The sequence below is a fragment of the Electrophorus electricus genome, chromosome 6 (assembly GCF_013358815.1).
Source record: "Electrophorus electricus isolate fEleEle1 chromosome 6, fEleEle1.pri, whole genome shotgun sequence".
NCBI lineage: Eukaryota > Metazoa > Chordata > Actinopteri > Gymnotiformes > Gymnotidae > Electrophorus > Electrophorus electricus.
Window position 1 is genome coordinate 30,472,297 of NC_049540.1, and position 21,520 is coordinate 30,493,816.

Genomic DNA, 21,520 nt, shown 5'->3' on the forward strand with positions numbered 1-21,520 from the left:
TCTATCTATCTATCTATCTATCTATCTATCTATCTATCTATCTATCTATCTATCAAGTAGATAGGTTCAGGTGCTGAAACAGAAAAATGGAAAATCAATATTCTTGCTCTAACCTTAAACTCAAAATCTAGAATTGAACACAAATCTAGAATTTAATGCAGAATCTAAACAAATCTTCACGGTGCACCTTTGTGTTGTATCTTCTCAAACTGCAGGTGTCATTTGAGGTGAATTTTACAGCTGTGGTTGTGAATCAGGTTTTGAGACAAGACTCCTGTCAGGTCTCAGAGGAAAGTGAGATGAGATTCACGTTCTTTTGTCGCCTGCTCCACCACCTCCAACTGCATGGCCTCATTCTGTGGCTCACTGCTTCGGCTGTTCCTTGCCCTGCAAACACAAGATGGTACATTTATCAGTAACGATGCAACTTCATAACACTTTAGCCAGAATGGTGGGAGGAACCGTAGAAATCCAATAAGACTGCGTACAGAAGCAGGTTTGCTGTGGCAAGATCAGAAGAGACACGTTTCTGAAGATTCAGTTCATTAAAAGGAATGAGACACGTACATAACCTCCATTACAAATGAAACTTACATCAATGTTTTCTTTATCATTAGATTATTCTTGCTTTTCTGAATTACAACAATTATTAATGTGGCAGTTGTAACTCAGTGGTTAAGGTCCTTGACTTGTAATCGGAAGGTTGCTGGTTCAAGCCTTGCTGCTGCTAGGCCCCTCAGCAAGACCCTTAATGCTCAAGTTACGTCATGATTGTAAGCTGCTTTAGATAAAAGTATCAGCTAAATGCTGTATATATCTTCATACAGCACTTGTGATGTTGGTTAAGATAAATTGTCTTTATCCAACCTTGTTTATGTTAGCTACAGGAAAACTCAAAACTAGTCACTGCTAGGTTGAGTTATTTTGCAGTGGAGTCTATTCAGTTTTTCACAGTCCATGGAGCAATTTGTGTCTAAGCCTACAGTCTTATTTTTATCCAGACAGAAAGCATATCGCTCCATTAACACCTGTGAATGACACTGATCTAGTTTTAGAAATTCAGAATTATTTGCAAAATCCTCACCAGTAGGTTCGTACACTAATAGTTGTATAACTGATTTTTTAATAGTGTTTCTGTTATATTTTTACTGAACATTTGCATACAAAACTTTAGTATTATTCAAAAGTTTAAATAATGTATTTTATAATATGTTCCCTGGGCTTTTAAATAAATTAAATGGGGCATTTCTTTAACCTTTCCTTGGGTGCAAAGGGTCTAAAGGGTGTAAAGGACATGGGTCACTTCCTGGTGTATGGGGTTAAAGGTCACTTCCTGGTATATGGGAGAATGGTTCACTTCCTGGTGTATGGGGTTAAAGGTCATTTCCTGATGTATGGGAGTATGGGTCACTTCCTGGTGTATGGGAGTATGGGTCGCTTCCTGGTGTATGTCGTTAAAGGTCATTTCCTGGTGCATGGGAGTATGGCACTGGACATGTCTGTAGATGTGGTACATCTCCACCCAGTCACTGCTACATCTCCACCCAGTCACTGATACACCTCCACCCAGTCACTGCTACATCTCCACCCAGTCACTGATACACCTTCACCCAGTCACTGATACAGCTCCACTTAGTCACTGATACAGCTCCACTCAGTCACTGATACACCTCCACCCAGTCACTGCTACATCTCCACCCAGTCACTGATACACCTTCACCCAGTCACTGCTACATCTCCACCCAGTCACTGATACACCTTCACCCAGTCACTGCTACATCTCCACCCAGTCACTGATACAGCTCCACTCAGTCACTGATATACCACCACCCAGTCACTGCTACATCTCTGCTTACCACTTCTTCTCCACATCTTCTATCGTGTCAGGCAGCGGAGTGCTGATGGTTTCTGGCAGCATAAAGGCGACGATACCAGCAAAGAGTGAAGAGCCGCCATACACAACACTGGGCAGAGCAGGAAACACCTCGTCCAGGATGAGAAAGGCTGGCGCAGCCATGGATCCAACCCGTGCCATGGTGGAGCAGAAGCCCATGCCAGTCTGCCTGCAGCAGGACTCAGAACATCTACTAGAGAACCATCTGCCACCAAATTCACTATTTATTGTGTTGGTTTTGTGCCTGTCAGTATTATCTCTTGTCTTGTGTTGCATGGCTTTTGAGAACCTGCAAGGAACATGTTTCCACATTCCTTCTACTGATCAGCAGCTGAGGGCCCTGGGTGAGACTGACCTGATGACAGTAGGGTAGAGCTCTCCAGTGTAAAGGTAGACACAGGTAAAGGAAGCAGAGGTGAAGGCCTTCCCAAGCACAGCAAGTGTTGTCCTTATGATCTGCATGTCTGTGAGGTGATCAATGTGATTAATGAGCTGATATGAGGCAAATACACTCCAGTAATGTGATTAATGTTATTAATGTGTTGATATGAAACAAATACACTCAATTCATGTGATTAATGTGCTTATATGTGGCATATACACTCCATTTATGTGATTAATGTGTTGATATGTGACATATACACTCCATTAATGTGCTGATTTGACGCATATACACTCCATTAATGTTGATGCCACTACAGTGTAACTGCAGGCAGATGATTTGAAATGAACAGCATAAGGCAGGTGTGTCACATTCAGGTGTGTCACTTAGGTGTGTCACACTCAGATCCTGCTGCACTGTAGGGTCCCTGTTCTTGAACACCCAGCTTAGTAAAAGGCTCAATAAATTTGCTGCTGAGGTGATTCTTGTGTAGATGTAACACTCAACCGGTAAGGGTTGGCACCAGGCCGAGGCCCCCTCTGGCCACCAGAGGGAGGCCTCGAGTCAACCGCGCCACTAATCAGGCTTAACACCCAACAGCTGGGCTAGACCTTATATAAGCCCAGTGACCCACTCATTTGGTGCTGGGTTTTTGATAAAGTTTTTAGCCAAGCTCCTAGCTGGTAACTCTGGGTATTGAGGTCTGTGAGCCCTTGTGCTATGCCTCTTTTCTGTTCTGCGAGGGTGTTTGTGTTTTTACACGTCCCCTCCCTTCTCCAGTTTTCCTGTCTCGAGTCTGTCTCTCTCCTGAGGCTCCCCTTAGCCATTCAAGTTCCTCCCTGTTTCCTGGTTTTGTTTGGGAGATTTTAGTTTGAGTTTTCCCTAGTGTATCGGGTTTGTCATTTCTTCCCGTGGCATCCTTTGTTCTTCCTTTTTCCATGAGCCCACCATTATTAGAGCATAGTTGCTCACCCAGTAGGCTATTGGTGTCATGACCTGAGTTCAAGCCCACCTTACACAACCCTGCTGTTATGGTGCATTGAAGTAGGTGTAACACTCAACCCTGCTGTTATGGTGTGGTTTAGTTGGAGTACCACTCAACCTTGCTGTCTACCAGAGCTGGAGCACCATACCATGGTCTGAGTCAGAGGTCTTCAAATCCTGGGGGGGGGGTTGTAATCACTAATAATTAATTGAATACTTACTGTGACCAAGAGATTGGTCACTTTGTTGTCGCACCAGTGTCTTAGCTAAAGGTAGGGTTCACATTTAAAGGCAAAATGCTGTTCCCAGCTGACCCAAATACATCAATAACAACACATGTACTCTGATACATAAATACACTAGAATTGCTACTTCAGTAAACCAACTAGTAAAAACAGGATTTCAGTCTTGTAAATGTGGGGACAGAGGGTAGTTTGTAAACCAAAGCACATTCATAACCACAACAGCTGTGTTAAACTAACATCTCTTTTACCTTTAGGGATAAAAATGTTGGCGAATATCACAGATGCTGAGGCCAAGAGACACATGGCCTGGGAGACGCGCCGACCCAGGAAACTGAGCATTGCCAGGACACCCAGTTTAGCAGGGAAATCCACTGCCCCAAATATGACCTGCATCAGATAGATGTTCACACCAAACTTCTGCAAGTCCATGGCCAGACCATAATATGCAAAACTGGTTGAGAACCTGTTGAGAGGGAACCAACTGTATTATTTTAAATGTTTTTGTAATTATTATTTGGCCACTAGGAATGTGGTTTAGATGGGAAGGTTCCTACCAGACCACCAACAGGCACATGGAGATTCTCCTCATGACTGGGGTACGTAGCAGGTCGTAGGCGGTGCGGTCCGTCCTGGGGGACTGCATTTCATTCTGCATATGGGACTGGAGTACCTACCATACACAAGAATTATTTAACAAACACATAAAACATTTTACATTACACATGTCTTTATTAAACAAATAAATTATTACACAACCAAGATAATCATGTGTATGGGAGCAAAAGAGAGCAGGATACAGGCACAAGCTGAACAGTTTAATGGAACACAAAGTAAAGTAAAACGCAATGATTATAATCACACTTGCACATGCACAGTGGGTCCCAACACAAACTTCCAAACAAAGACACGTGAAGAAACAAACGGGGAGGATTAAACACATGCACAATCAGGGCAGGGAATGAGTAACAGGCGGATGTGACAAATGTAGGTGAAGATGGACAGGAGCAGGTGGGCTGGGCTTAGACAGTACAAAAGACAGCATATGGCTCTGGAAGAGAAGGAGAAAATAAAAGGCACATAGAGAAGCAACAAGGCCAAGGGGTGCCATTACTGGTAATTGAACAAATATCAGAAACACACAGAGTGACCACAGAGTGACCTCTTGACAAGATGGACATTGGACTTCAGTTCAGGTAATGAGCTACAGTGAGTTTTACTTGCTCTATATAATAACCATAGTTTTGGGTATTTACTCTTCATACTGAAATCTGACATGATCTGGTCAGGTACAATTGTGGCCGTTTCTCCACATCAACAGGTAGGAGGGTAGAGGTGGGCAGGAAGAACTGGTTTGACCTCCAAAAACCAGCTAGAAAGTCTGTAACATTCTAGGGTTACGTTAGAGGTTTCTTTTGCAATTTTCATTTGTGTACGACACCACTACCGTCTCTGTTCACTTACATGGGAGAACGTTTTTAAAACCAAAGCGGGAGAAACCGTGAGCCTGGATAGATATAACCGGTTCTTAGAATTGAACTGTGCTGTAGGTGGATAGTTTAGTTGGGTGGACAGAACCAAGCATCAGTTATTTTGGTAGCACATATCTATGTTAGGGGTCATTCAGGACACACATCTGCAGTTGGCTGTGCCAAACATCTGGAAGTGTGATGAAGTGTGATGTGAAATTTACTGAAGTGTGGTGTGATGTGTGCTGAAGTGTAGTGAAGTGTGGTGAAGTGTGCTGTGATGTGTGGTGAAGTATGATGAAGTTTGGTGTGATGGGTAGTGAAGTGTGATGATGTGTGGTGAAGTTTGGTGTGAAGTGTGGTGTGGTGTGATGAAGTTCAAGTTCAAGTTTGGTTTATTTGTCACATACATAAACCAAACTTGAACTTGAACTTCATCACACCACACCACACTCCACACCAAACACTCCACACGAAGTGTGAAGTGTAGTGAAGTGTGGTGTAGTGTGTGATGTGAAGTGTAGTGAAGTGTAGTGACATGTGGTGTTGTGTGTTGTGAAGCCAAGCGTGAAGTGTGTCCACACCTGGAGAGTGAGCTTGTCTGCCATCTCAGGTCTTCCGTTGATCCTGGCCACTCGCTGGAGGTGACGCAGTGCCTCCTCGGGCCTGTCGACCAACAGGAGCCAACGAGCCGACTCAGAGTACCACCTTCAACACACATGCAGAGTGTTTACACACACACACTCACACTGCAAACATTTTGTGCATGCATACACACAACCTACATACTCATTGCTTACACAATCCATACACACACCTCACAAGCACACTGCACACCCACTGTCTGCACACATATACTACAACTACATACTCCTGCATCCACACACACTGTATACACACTGCATGGTCACTACACACACACACACACACACACACACACACACACACCTGAGCTAGCAATCAGCACAGGCTTGGTTAGAAATACCTGGTTTACATGTTTGAAATGTGAATCAACATTACAGTTTTTATTACATTCATACATAGTTATTACATTCATAGTTCAATAAGGAATTCACTTTTTGAAAACTCTTCAAACAGGTAATCTCAGCCTAATATGCACTAAAGCACCACAACATTTCTTAAACATCTTAAAACCAGCTCAGTGCACCAGAACACTATTATTTTACGTCTAGCAGATGCTTTATGCAAAACAAGTTGTGACCAAATACAGTTAAAGCGAATAAGGGTTAAGGGTCTTGCTCAGGGTCCCCACAGCAGCAACATGACAGTGGTGGGTAATGAACTGGCAACCTTCTGACTATGTTCGCAGTATCTTATATGGTGATCTACCCCACTAACAAATGCACCTTACCAATAAACACAATGTTTAATTTGTAGCATCTTTTTTAACTAAGGTTATACTGAACTTTTTGCACCAGCTTGTCAGTGATAGACCATGGGTTATCACATGGGTTATCGCATGGTCTGTGATGGTGGCTCTTGTGACAACAACTCTTACTCTCCTGTGAACACCACCACAGTGGAACCACGGATCAGTGGAACCACGGTGGAGAGAGTACATAGTTTCAGGTACCCTGGTGTTCACATCTCGCAGGACCTGTCCTGGTCCCGCCATACCAACTCCCTGGCAAAGAAGGTTCGTCAGCGTCTTTACCACCTCAGATGCCTAAGGGACTTCAGACTGCCCTCCAAGGTACTGCGGAACTTCTACACCTGCACTATCGAGAGCATCCTCACGGGGAACATCACAGTCTGGTTTGGGAATAGCACCAAGCAGGACAGACAAGCACTCCAAAGGGTCATGCATTCAGCAGAGCGCATCACTCACACGGAACTTCCTGACCTGCAGACCATCTACTACAAGCGGTGCCAGACCAAGGCCAGGAGGATTGTGAAGGACCCCACCCATCCTAAAAATAGGCTCTTCTCTCTGTTGAGGTCAGGGAAGTGCTTTCGCTCCCTGAAGACCAAGACAGAGACTGAAGAGGAGCTTCTTCCCACAGGCCAATCGGGCCCTGAATCAGGGAAACTGATAAACTGTAGGGACCACCACCACCATGTAACATAACTGTAAATATGTTCAATTACCACCATGTAACATAAAAACTGTAAATATGTCATTTTACAAGATGGACCTGTACATTCTGTACATTGCGTACATACATATACACACAACCATATACATTGTACATTGTGTATATAAACATAATATACATATATTGTACATACATTGTTAATATATTTTGTACATATATAGAATATATATTTCTCTGTACACCCCTGTTTTTTTCCTCAGTTTGGACAGAGCACTCTCAACCATTTCACTGCGAGTTATACTGTGTATGTGACAAATAAACCAAACTTGAACTTGAAACACACATTTTTACCCCTCACCCCTACCTCCTCAATACTCCTTTCCTTATACTCCTCTCTACACTCCTCTCCTTATACTCCTCTCTACACTCCTCTCCTTATACTCCTCCCCATACTCCTCTCCTTATACTCCTCTCTACACTCCTCTCCTTATACTCCTCCCCATACTCCTCTCTACACTCCTCTCCTTATACTCCTCTATACTCTTCTCTATACTCCTCTCTTTATACTCCTCCCCATACTCCTCTCTATACTCTTCTCCTTATAGTTCTCTCTATACTCCTCTCTACACTCCTCCCCTTATACTCAACCCTATACCTTGTCCAAACATTATTTCTTCTTCTTCTTCTCTCTCTCTCTCTCTCTCTCTCTCTCTCTCTCTCTCTCTCTCTCTCTCTCTCTCTCTCTCTCTCTCTCTCTCTCTCTCTCTCTCTCTCTCTCTCTCTCTCTTTCTCTGCTCATGTATGTTGTGTACCTGCGTTGACCTCTCAGTCCAGCATGCTCCTTTGATGAGTCCATGTCAGTATCAGTACTTCAGCACCAGGTTGTGTCTGACTGAGATTGGAAACAGCGGTGTACTTACATCGGCTATTTCTCAGTGTGTCAGCGATCTGTTCATTCAGAAATGCTTATCAGTTGTTTCAGTGTAGCTTTTCAGCTGCTGTTGTAGCAGAAGTCGATGTTTTATACAGTATTGAACATTCAGTTTTCATTTCCAGCATGCTGTGAATAAGCATTTGTACATGAGACAAGAAATAATAATAAAAATAATTTTCATATGGGAAAGCTTGTATGTGCAAAGACTGTAAGCATTTTAGCCTCCTGACTATGAGCAGTTCAATTGTGTCCTCTCTAGAGTACATATTTAGACTTAAATATCTCCCACACCAAACATACTACTGCGTTAACTCCTTTTGCGCTTTAAAGAGGACATTTAGAACTTTTAAATGATACCAATGTTATGGGGGTTTTGGCAAGTTCCTCTTTAAAGAAAATGGTGTCTATCAGCACAAGCTGCTTTTATGGAAAGAAGAAAAGTAAGTGTTTATTAATTATCATTGAGCAAATTTTGTCTTGAAATGTTGTTGTCATGTTTTATATGAATCTCCTAAGAACACTTTAAACCATTTTTTAAAGTAATATAACATTATATTATGATGATAGGATAGTGTTTAAAAAATGTCCTACACAGTGGACATTTGTACATTACCTACATTTTGTTCTCTGTATTTTCAACTGAAGGAAGGGATTTACTGTCAGAGGAAGAGAGAATGTTACTGCGAATTGAGTTGTCTGATGAGGAAGATCAAGAGGCATTTTTGAGGCAGAGACAGAGGACTCAGAGAGCTCAGAGGATGAAACTGTCAGAGCAAGCAAAGAACATCCAGTCGCTGTTCACTCTGGGGCAGGACTACACACTGACTTTATATTCTCAAGATAATATATTACCATATACATATAGATTTTTACTTACATTTTTTCACAAAAATGATTTATTTTGATCATTAATTGTAACAATAATTTAGACTAATAGTGGCAGAATCCATGACCAAAAATCTATTCTATAAACTAAGAAATTCCATTAAGATTGTCAATGACCTTGATATTTCAGATGAGGACAAAAGCAGAGACCTCTTGTGGAAAGTTAGGCCCCTTCTGAACAAAGTGAGGCAAGGATGTCTAAACCAGCTTAGAACAGGAAAATTGTCCATTGATGAGCAAATGATTCCATTTACTGGTCGCTGCCCAATTCTCCAGTATGTACCAGGCAAACCATACCCGACTGGATTGAAGGTGTTTGTCTTGGCCACACCAAGTGGTATGGTCTTAGATTTTGTGGATTACCAAGGTAAGAACACCTTTAGAGCCACAGAGGGATTGGGCATTGGAGAACAAGCTGTCCTTCATTTGGCAGAGACTGTTTCCAGAGGAACCCACCTGTTTTTTGACAGGTTCTTTACAAATGTCAATCTCCTGGACACCATGATGGAGAAATGCTTGGGAGGTACAGGAACTCTCATGAAGAACAGAATTCCAAAGGAGTGCAACATTATAGGGGATCAGGCCACCAAAAAGAAAGGAAGAGGGGTATCTAAGATGGTGGTCAGACGAGATCCTGAACTTGCTGTCATCAAGTGGTTTGACAAGAAACCAGTGGTCATGGCATCCTCTGCTTATGGCATTGAGCCACAGGACACATGCAATAGATGGTCTAAGAAAGAGAAAAGGTATGTCCAGGTGTCAAGACCAGTGGCAATTGTTGAGTTAAAAAAAAAACATGGGTGGTGCGGACATGGCTGACAGGATGCTAAGTTTCTATAGGATGGCCATTTGCACTCGGAAATGGACAGTGCGTACAATTTTCCACTTTTTTGATTTGGCAATCACAAATGCATGGTTTCAGTATAAGACTGACTGCCCTGTTCTGTGAAGGAAACCACTGAAGTTCCTTGAATTCAAATTGCTCCCTGATGTGCAGATGATTACTCAGGTCCAAGTAGGAATCTCCAGTGAGAGTGAAGATGACTACACTCCCCCACATCAAAAGTGGAAACCTCAGCCAAATGCAGCTCTAAGACACTATGGGGCCATCCAGCTCCCAGAGATGGTAGATGAAACATATGCATCAAGGTGTCACAAGTCTGGTTGCAACAGCAAATCATATGTGATGTGTACAAAGTGCAAGCTCTTCCTCTGTGTTTCAAAGAAAGGGAATTGCTTTTTGAAATATCATACTCTATAAACATAACTCCATAACAGGAAAATACAAACACTAGACATAAACTAGAAAAGAGTTACATATAGATTAGCTCAGCTGATGGTAGTTTTCATCTTAAATCTTATGACAACCTGGTATTTTCTTTGGGATTGATTTACTGTGATTATGATTGAGTTTCATAGGTAGCATGTTCAGATGTCCACCGTAGTGGAACACATTATATTTTTAAAGTAAAAACATTTTTAAAAATAAAAATGTTTTCAGTATGCTCATTGCCTTCCAAACAATTGGGGAAGTTTTTTTTTAAAATGAATTCCAAGATTATTTTCCTGGTAGTCAGGAGGATATAAACATGTTAATTGACTGCATTTTTTGTGAAGACAACTTTAATTAATGATATAGTTCACAACAGGCGGATGTTGTGCTGATTGTGTTTGGAGTTTTGAAATTGTGACTACAGATTGGAGATTTTCGAGGGTCTAATGATGCAGTGATAAAAAGCGGCTGCGCCAGTCACACCAGCGGGACAAAGCGGAATCCGCGAGCGGCGGTTCCGTTAGCTAACGGCCCTTTAAGGGCTCGGTTGATTCACGAGAAGCGTTTAATGAGCCACATCTCCAGGGAGGAGGGGAAGGCTGAAAGAGTTGTGTTCGTGTGTGAACAGGAAGAGAAGGCACCGCACGTGCTTCAAAAGGAAAACAAAAGTGACGGGTCTTTGAGGAAATGTAGAGACTCACCCGCCGCGAGACGCGGGCAACGTGAGGCGCTTTAAAGGTGTGCGACGTCCTTTCAGTCCCGGAGCACCTTGACGGAGCATGGGTGAAGATACTAGTTATATATGATGTGCGGTGTTTGGCACACTGAAGCATGTTTTATCAGCGTGTAAGGCCAGTTTGTCGCAGTAGCGATATACATGCAAACATAATGAGTGTGTTTATTAACGTTTATTAACGCTTTGTCTGGTAGTGATGCAAACAGCGATTATGTTTGTGTGACAGGAACAGAGAGCACGAGATTAAAGGTCCTGTATGAAACTCTAATGGTTTAGAATAGGATATTTGACATCATGTGTATATTTATAAAAAAAACATATTTATTATTGTCACGGAACGCTCCCCCCACGAGTCACATGGTACGGCCTTCCGCGTGCAGGATTCACCATTGTTTGTAGCCACACCCTCCGTGATGGCACACACCTGTGCAGGGGTTGATGCGTTACTGTGAAGTGTTTGTCTGTCTATTTAAACCCCCGCCTGTTTGTGCTTCAGCGTTGGCCATTATTAATGTCATTATTCGTATTGCTGTCATTATTACTGTTAGTGTCGATGTCGTTTACTATTGTCGTTGTCGTTTCTTATGTCCATGTTAGTGTAAACGTTAAACGCCACTGTTTCTGTTAGTGTTTAAACTGTATGTTCATGTTCACCGTTGTCCTTCGTGTTTTATGTCATTAAATGTTTCACAACGTCAAGGGAGTCTGTGCGTCCTGCTCTGCGCCCTGCGGCACTCGGGCCAACGTTACAACTATAATAATTGTACTGTAAATCACGTTAAATAAATGCATCAGAAAATATGCCATTTCTTCAAAATATTATATTTTACCACAATTTCGCAATGGCAATTTCAAAAACAAAACTCTAGTCACTCTATCACTGCAACAATACCATAAATTATCTATATATCTCATAGTAAATATACATATATTCTTACATATGCATGCATATTAACACGTTATAGTGACCAACAACTATGTAACTGTCGATCAGTCTTGTGTTTGCTTTTGAACTTGTGTTTGCAAGTTGAACAGTTTTTAAATTAATTTTCAAGCATGTGTAAAATGGGGCTGTAAATACAGAGTTCTGTATGAGTTGGAGTGCTGATATATTTGGAGACAAGTAGTTACTGAATGTATTTTGTGCAGAAACAATGGCTGTGTCACTACACATTAATACTATTATGTATATAACACTACTAGAGTTAGTTACTGAACTTAATAGTATGGGTTTGGGGTGTTAGTACACAAAATATTAATGTACTACTTTGTTTCGTACTAACAGGAAATGATGCCAACATATGTAATTGTAAGCTATAGTTTTTCTTTGATCAAAGAAATGGACTAGTGTAATGTCACCCAAGTGAAGAGTTTAGTGCACTTAGACCAGTGTAATATGAACTGACTGAAGAGTTTAGTGCACTTAGACCAGTGTAATATCAACCAAGCGAAGAGTTTAGTGCACTTAGACCAGTGTAATATCAACTAAACGAAGAGTTTACTGGACTTAGACCAGTGAAATATCAACCTAGTGAAGAGTTTAGTGCACTTAGACCAATATAATATCAACCTAGTGAAGTTTTGAAAGTTTGAGCATAAAACTGAGAAATATATGTAACCGGTTATAAAACAACAACAAAACAAATAACCATCTTATTTTGTTCAATAAGAACCCATGGTGATCTAACCCTCAGAGCAGACTCACCAGCTGTAGAGGAAGACGAGGAAGAAGGGGCTACAGACGGCCACGTGCAGCAGACGCCAGTCCTTCAGGCTGTAGGCCACAGCTGCCAGGATCACCTGACCAAAGGTGAAGACAATGGAGGACATGGTGCCAACCATGGTGCGGTGCCTGGTGGGGATCCACTCCACCTCTGTACACACGCACACACACACACCTCAATTACTGATAGGGTTAGAGTGTACACACACACACGCACGTGCACACACATGCGCGCACACACTTGCGTGCACACACACCTCACTTACTGTGAGGGTTAGAGCGCGCACACACACACACACACCTCACTTACTGAGAGGGTTAGAGCGCACACATACGTCACTTACTGAGAAGAGTTAGCACCATTTTAGAAAATTTTCTAAATTTTCTTAGAAAATTTTTGTTTGAGAAGAAAATGACTAAAAATTCTTGAACAACACAGGCAATGAGCGATGTTCTCTGCACTAGTATATAGAGAAACTATACTATATATAGTATATAGAGAAACTATCTTACTGTAAATGTAAATATTTAATATTTTCTGCTCTTTTTACTAACCTTTTTTTTTTTCCAAGAAAAAACATCAACCGTATGACGGACATACCCCAAAATTACAAACAACCAACTAAACAACTGACTAACTAAACAACCTTCTGTAGTACTTGTAGTACCCCTGACTTAATCTGACTGTGTGTTCCTAGCACTGACACACCAGACCCCATAATTAAGGGCTGTGTAGTCACCAATGAGTAGAAAATCAGGTATAAAACAATGTACATTTAAATGTGGCTTGTTCAGAATCTCAAGTCTGTAACTGACAACCACCGTCTTTAATTGTTTTATCTTTTATTGTGTTTTTATTTCACTATTTAGTCTTATTTACTGCTACTCTAGATAATAAATGAGTAAAATGAGTAATAATAAATGAGTAGAAAGTAAATGACTAGTGTTTTCATGTCTTTAGCAGGGTTGGCGTGTTACGGGCTTCCAGTATTTCCAGTATTTGTTTTCTTGGTGTAACTCTTCTGAGAGGTTGGGGCAGGTGGGGACAATGAGGGTAAATGTAGTGGCACTTACTGAGAGAGAAGGCATTGAGGATGACCCCCGACACGGACATTCCTGTCAGAAAACGGAAAATGCAGTAGGCCAGGTAAGATGTGGAGAGAGATGTGAAGGTGCCCAGTACAGCCAGCTGGAAATACGACCAGAGGAGCATGACCTTACGTCCAAACCTGAAGATAGAGAGACCGCAAAGAAAGGAGAGAGAGAGAGAGAGAGAGAGAGAGAGAGAGAGAGAGAGAGAGAGAGAGAGAGAGAGAGAGAGAGAGAGGAGGGAGAGGGAGAGAGAGAGAGAGAGAGAGAGAGAGGAGAGAGTGAGAGAGAGAGAGAGAGAGAGGAGAGAGAGAGAGAGAGGAGGGAGAGGGAGAGAGAGAGAGAGGAGAGAGAGAGAGAGAGAGAGAGAGAGAGAGGAGAGAGAGAGGAGGGAGAGGGAGAGAGAGAGAGAGAGGAGAGAGAGAGTGAGAGAGAGAGAGTGAGAGAGAGGAGAGAGAGAGAGAGAGAGGAGGGAGAGGGAGAGAGAGGAGAGAGAGAGAGAGAGAGGAAGAGAGAGTAGAGAGAGAGAGAGGAGGGAGAGGGAGAGAGAGAGAGGAGAGAGAGAGAGAGGGAGAGGGGGAGGGAGGGAGAGAGTTAGAGAGAGGAGAGAGAGAGAGTGAGAGAGGAGAGAGAGGAGAGAGAGAGAGAGAGAGAGAGAGAGAGAGAGAGAGAGGAGGGAGAGGGAGAGAGTGAGAGAGAGGAGAGAGAGAGAGAGGAGGGAGAGGGAGAGAGAGAGGGAGAGAGAGGAGAGAGAGAGAGGAGAGAGAGAGAGGAGTGGGAGGGAGAGGGAGAGAGAGGAGAGAGGGAGAGAGTGAGAGAGAGGAGAGAGAGAGTGAGAGAGAGAGTGAGAGAGAGGAGAGAGAGAAAGAGGGAGAGAGAGAGAGGAGAGAGAGGAGTGGGAGGGAGAGGGAGAGGGGGAGGGAGTGAGAGAGAGGAGAGAGAGAGTGAGAGAGAGAGAGAGAGAGGAGAGAGAGAAAGAGAGAGAGAGAGGAGAGAGAGAGGAGTGGGAGGGAGAGGGAGAGGGGGAGGGAGAGGGAGGGAGAGAGAGTGAGAGAGAGGAGTGAGAGAGAGAGAGAGAGGGAGGGAGAGTGAGAGAGGGGGAGGGAGACAGCAAAGACAACAATGAGATCAGAGAGACAAATTTGTAACAAATTCCTTTCATATATTCCTACAAATGAATTATTACATTACACTCTCCCTTTGTAATCTTAAATGATTATTGCTTCAGTTTATTTGTTTACTAGTTTGTTTATATTCTATTTTATTTGTTTCCTTCAATTTATTTATTATATTTTCAATGATAAATTGACTCAACCACCATACATTGTAGAGCTTTGGCAAAATATATTTGACCTGTCATGTTAATAAATCTGAGAGAGAGAGAAAGAGAGAGAGAGAGAGAGAGAGAGAGAGAGAGAGAGAGAGAGAGAGAGAGAGAGAGAATGAGAGAGAGGGAGAGAGAGAGAGAGATATGAATGTGTGGAGGCAGAATAAAGACCAGTTGGTGTTTAATAAAGGTTATAAGCACCAGAGAGCCTCATCCCAGATCAGTGGAGCTGGAATTAACAGAGAGAACCTGATCTCAGAACAGTGGAGCTGGTATTAACAGAGAGAACCTGATCCCAGAACAGTGGAGCTGGTATTAACAGAGAGAACCTGATCCCAGAACAGTGTAGATGGTATTAACAATGCAGTGTGGTGAACAGCGTCTTTGAAGTGTCGTGATTTCCTTTAGTTTTCTTTTTTGTTTACAAACACTAGAAAGCAACATTTCAAGAAATCCAAATCATAATTAGATTTTTAGAAAAGAATAAAAGAATATAAAATGACTTCAATAAATGTTTGAACACATGACAAGTTGACATGAATATTCCATTTTAAAAAAATTAAAAAATAAATAAATGAATATATATGTTTCAGAAGCTAGTGTTTAATTTTACATACAATATATGAGGACTGATGTGAGTGTGTGATCTTGGGTGACATGTTAGAATATTTTAAAGAAAAATCCTGTTTCCTAACTGTGAGTGAACATATGTGTGAGCAAATGTCCTAATCACACTGTAAGGAGTGGGGACCATGGGTGGGACTACAAAGTATGTGTGTGTGTGTGTGTGTGTGTGTGCTCACCTGTCGGACAGTCCGCCGAACAGAATGGCACCTGTCAGCACTCCACCCATGTAGATGGTCTGGCAGAGCTGTTTCATTGGCCGGAGACTGCACACCAAATCCCACTAACAGAGCAGATGTCATTTTAGTAGGGAGCTCTTTAAAAAGGAAGCATTGACCTCTTGCAAACGCGCAGGGACAAGACACTTCCTGGACTGGATCTGACATGAAACCTGGACAGTATGTGTCCAGAAGGACACAGAACCTGCCTACTTCACTCTAAGAAACTTAACATTGTTATTATAACTACAGTAGAGCACTATACTGCCATGCCTTTGACTCAGTCTGCTCCAGTATTGTACAAACAGCTGTACGTCATTACCTTTGACCCAGTCTGCTCCAGTATTGTACAGACAGCTGTCCCTCATAACCTTTGACCCAGTCTGCTCCTGTATGGTACAGCTGTACCTCGTTACCTTTGACCCAGTCTGCCCCAGTTCCAGTGACAGTACAGAATTGACTATTTGGAGACAGTGCTGTCATAATTATTGTCCTTATGGACCTAAATGGAGATGTGATAGTTTTCAGAAAGTAGGTGGAACATCTTCCATCTTCATGTGTTATTATATTGTGTATTATATTATATACAATCTGAAACTGAGGCACTAAAACTGAAAATGATTGACTTTGACATACATATCGAGAGGTACTAGAGAAGCCAATCACTACTGTGGAACTCAGTCACACGTCCTGGACCAGATGGTCTTATCCATCTGAGTTAAAAAATGGCACATAGCAGCCCCTCTATTAATGGACATGTTTAAAGAATCATTGGATTTTGGTTGTTTTCCTCAAACTCTCGCCTCCTGTTCCCTCCTTTCTATACAGACGACCTCCTTTGTTGTCCAACATGCCGGTCTCTGCTGAGCTAACACCCATCTTTTATCATTTTGCCAAATATCTGGATACAAACTGAGCTTCCATAAAAGTGAGATATTTCCTATTCATACAGCTGCTAAGAACTATCCTCTAAACAACCCACCCTTTAAAATTGCCCAACATAGATTTGCATATCATGGAGTACGTTCCACATACGTTTGAAGGCCTTTACAAAGCTAACTTCATACGCCCACGCCCTCCTCTTCATCTGAGAAGAACACTGCTCTGTGTTCAGTCTATCTTTAGTTATATTAGAATGTGCACACAAGTGTGTACACTAGAATGTGTACAAAAATTTTCTGTTTTTGCAATGTAATTCAATATAAAAAGGTTCACTCTACCTATTACACAAATGCTCGGTTATCTGTGCTCTATGATGGTGTTTCACCAGCCTGTGATGGGTATCAGCAATCTCCTGTAAACCTCATACACACGTTCTGGCTTTGTCCATTTCTACATGATGATTGGACAGAGAGTTTTAATAGATTAATACTCTTTTAGAGATGACTGGGGATAGATTAATACTCTATCAGAGATGACTGGGGATAGATTAATACTCTATCAGAGATGACTGGGGATAGATTAATACTCTATCAGAGATGACTGGGGATATAATAATACTCTATCAGAGATGACTGGAGATAGATTAATACTCTATCAGAGATGACTGCAGATAGATTGATACTATATCAAATATGACTGGAGATAGATTAATACTCTATCAGAGATGACTGGGGATAAATTAATACTCTATCAGAGATGACTGGGGATAGATTAATACTCTATCAGAGATGACTGAGGATAGATTAATACTCTATCAGAGATGACGGGATAGATTAATTAAGTTTAAGTGTTTGTTTGGGGGGGAGTGTTTGTTTGGGGTCCTTCCTTCATTATCCTCCCTCTCTACATCTAAAAAAAGGTCTTATTCTTAGCCAACAGGGGCTGGCTAGAGGATTAATTACATTAAGCCCTCAGGACAGACAATAACCCTTCAGGTCAGAAAATAACCCCTCAGGACAGACATTAAGCCCTCAAGTCAGACAATAACCCCTCAGGTCAGACAATATCCCCTCAAGTCAGACAATATCCCCTCAGGACAAACAATAACCCCTCAAGTCAGACGATACTCTTCTCACAGTTAATGGAACTGAAGCTTCTGGTTGTCTGATCGATGCACCTCAGCAGCTGAGAACAGAACACACTACATGCTAAAACAGAATGTATCCTGCGAGTGTCTCTGTGTATAAGCTGTGTGTCTTAATTGTAAAGATACCTGAGTTCCTTAAAGGACTCTGTAGAAATGTAACTTCATTCATTCATTCATTCATTCATTCACCCGGGGCCAGAACAGAATGCGCCTACATCTAGGTGCAGAGGCCCCACATCTCATTAGTGTACGACTACAAGCCACATCAAAATCATAAAATGTACTGTGTCAAGACTGCTGATATCATAAATATTTTTCTTTTGTCTATTGAAAATACATTCAATACCCCATCCAATATAAAACAGGGAAATCAGACCGTTGCAAGATCTTTGCAAAATACTACAAAAGAGAAGCATGCAGGTCATTGTGCTGAAGTTTCTCTCCGTGGGTTGTTTCTGCTTCTCCTCAGCACTGTCTGTCTGTGTTAGTTGGAGTTCAAGCAACAGGAGACAACCCAAAGTAGTTTATTCATCTGACAAATTGATCAGCTGGCTGATTGAATTTTGGATTTTCACTAAATAACAATAAAGCAAAATTAGACACTTTAAAATTATTTTTAAAAAAATGAAAGCCTATAGATAATTAAACAATTGTTTGATTTTCATGATCAAGCATTGCGTTATATTCTCAGTGTTGAAAGTTTCTTTGTTTTAAGAAGACAGCTGGCTCAGTGGGAGACTGCACTCTGGATGCAGGAGGTGTGCTTCATCTGGGCTGGACGCACAGAGGTGGTGAGGGAATATACCACGGGGCTCTTGGGGGGGTTGGAATATATCACAAGGTTCATGTTGCAGGAGTGCAGTGTCATCAAGGCTATGTTGCATGAAGCCATGCTTGGTTTTATTTTTATTCTGTTGAATCCCTGAACCCCATCTGTGCAGAGGGGTTTAAAACTGCACCTGCAGTGAAATGAACTGATAAGGAAGGAAGATGTGATCACTAGTCCACTTTTATACCTCTGAACTCACTGAGAACAAGAAACATTAAACAATAATACACACAGGTTTAAGAGTTTTAATGACCATGGGCCACACACATTAAACAAAAACAGACTAAAATTCAATTCTCCTCACACAAAGAGACTTGTACCTTATTAAAACATTCTCGTTTTGTGGCCTGTGGTCATTAAAACTCTTAAACCTGATCTGGTGTTTCTGCTTCTAATTTCTTTACTATAACTGAATGTTATATTAAATGAAAATTAAAATGAAATTGTCCAATTGGAATGAATTGAAAGAATATGCCACAATATAAATATTTGTATTAGATTTGAATCGAATTTTTTATGTTTACAATGTCAGGAGGAGAAACAGAATCTGCAGTTAACTGACAGATGATCACTTCTTGATTATCGGTCATCTCTGTCTGTGAAAACATAAAGTGTGCAGAAGATATGTGCCGTGATCACTCCCTTTAGCTTACGCTCATTCACTGACTGAGAAACTATGAATGAGGAACCAACTTGAGGCGAATAAGACGGTGTGAATAAATAGCCAAACGATTCACAAGCTGTGAATAATCAACTAATATTGTCCTCCAATGATCATAGTCTAAACAATATCAGTCTTAAAGGGTCTGAACCAGAGGCAAGAGTTTACACTGCTAAACAACTTCTATAAACTACCAGGGTTTCCACATCTGGGAACTGTAATATCTCTGCCTGCACACATTAGTGTATCAATAACTTGACTAAATTCACATTCTCATTATCAAAGCCCTGCGCAGTGATATTTTGTAGAGCTGGAATATCAAGGTCTGGAAAACAGGCTACTACACTATAAACTTAACCAATATATTAATTATATAAACAATGTATAAGACCAAAAGGTTTATATAGTCATTTATATCTACTCCTAGTTTTTTACAGTCAGAATCATCTAAAATATTTGTAAATTCTGCAAATGACAGGAATCAAACTACTAAAATTCATTTGCATTTATGTGTATTTGTTGTGATACTCTTAAATGAATTTACATACTACGTCAATATCATCTGATTAAAATGAAAATTCAGTGATATATCTTATATGTTCTGTACTACTTTAAAGTCTGCCATTTTTAGCACATTAATAGCTCTTTTTTTTCTGAATAACCAATAAAGTATAATCGTAACTACAGCCAAATGTAGACTACTGTTATATTCAAACAGTGGTAGGTGTTGCTGTATCTCTTTGGGGCCAGATTATTTAGATGTGATGGGAAGATTTTGCATTGGTTTTCCAAATTCTGTTAGAAATGTAAGACCTAATGACAAAATAATCCTTCACACTTACTTCAGACACTATTGTTGAGAGAAAATCAGTCTTCTCATATGTCCACCCTTCAACACAGGTCTCAGTCACATTTGTGTGTTGTCCATGGTGACTAATATTTTCACCAAGAAGGTGCCATTGTGCATGAACATATCTGGTGCATTTCGATAATCCAGAACCCTCCAGTGGAATGAACGCGGGGAGTAAAGAAACTATGTTTTGTTCAGTCACAGAATTGTTGGAAGCGCCTGCGAGAGCCGTAACATTCGGTATTTTACAATAATGTCGCGGAACCCCTGCAGTGAAGTTATTGAGTAAATTCTGACTGGCCATCAGAAGACTCGGGATTGAGAGCAAAACGACATGGATAATCTGGAAGCGTCCAAACCCGCCAGCGTCGTTTAGAAGATCAGTAAACCCCATGTCAGACTTCTGTGCAGTGGCGTTCACAAAACCATTCCACGGGCACTTTTGCTGGGTGCAAATTTAATATCTTGTGGAGTCCTTCACTCCTCCTTTCAGACAAGCTGTTTCAACATCATTTAAAAACAAATAACCTGTAAGACCCCTGCAATGATTAATTTTGGAGTTAATGTTTGTCAAATGACCGGTCACATTCCAATCTCTAAACAGAAACATCTGCTCAGTGTTTCTGAAAAAAATGAAACTGTCCAGTTTTTCAAATCATATAAGCTCAAATGAGGGATGCATGCTTATAGAAATGTTAGAAGTGCTGGCTGTGGACCGACATTGTTTACCCTCTGGCTCTTTTAGGTTTTATCCCTTATATTTGGCTCAGACTTTTTAAATCTGAATCCAAAAGTCTGGAAACCCCTGCCAGGGAATTTCTGTAAAGAGCTTGTGGAAGAAAAGTTGGGTGCCCAAGAGACAAGGCACACGTGGCCTACAGCACGACCTATTGGACCATTATTAAGGAATGAACTCTTTACTCTGTGCTTCTGCATGATACACTTATAGAATCATTCACTCCCAAACTCTGATCTTGGGGTTCAAAGATTGTACATTTTATATTACACCTCTCAACAAAGCTTTTTGAAGATGAAACACATAAACTGGTCATTACATCTAAAGTCAATGGTAAAGTTATCCTTCACTGTGGGCACTAAGTCCACAGTTATAAACATGACCTAGAACCCGACGAACACACAGACAGGGAACAGAGGGGGGGGGGCTTCATTTATCACTGACTGAGAAGATCTGGAACATGGCTCAAGGGTGTTTGTTACATAAGCAAGTCTCCACAGAGGGTGTAAGCAAATTAGTGATCTGTATTTGTGATGCCCAAAGAGAGCATAAATAAAGATCATATTTCATATACTATG

General features: G+C 41.3%; 1 protein-coding gene across 1 annotated transcript; it reads right to left on the reverse strand.

Moving 5' to 3' along the window:
• Nucleotides 1-20,668, reverse strand: oatx (organic anion transporter X). The gene is made up of 10 exons (XM_027026095.2): nt 20,199-20,668; nt 15,799-15,902; nt 13,654-13,808; nt 12,562-12,730; nt 5,556-5,679; nt 4,060-4,175; nt 3,754-3,968; nt 2,250-2,358; nt 1,857-2,063; nt 1-387 (listed from the first exon to the last, which is right to left on the reverse strand). The coding sequence occupies exons 1-10, from the start codon at nt 20,598-20,600 to the stop codon at nt 285-287; spliced, it is 1,704 nt and encodes a 567-aa protein (XP_026881896.2). The 5' UTR covers nt 20,601-20,668; the 3' UTR covers nt 1-284.
• Nucleotides 20,669-21,520: the final 852 nt, after the last annotated feature.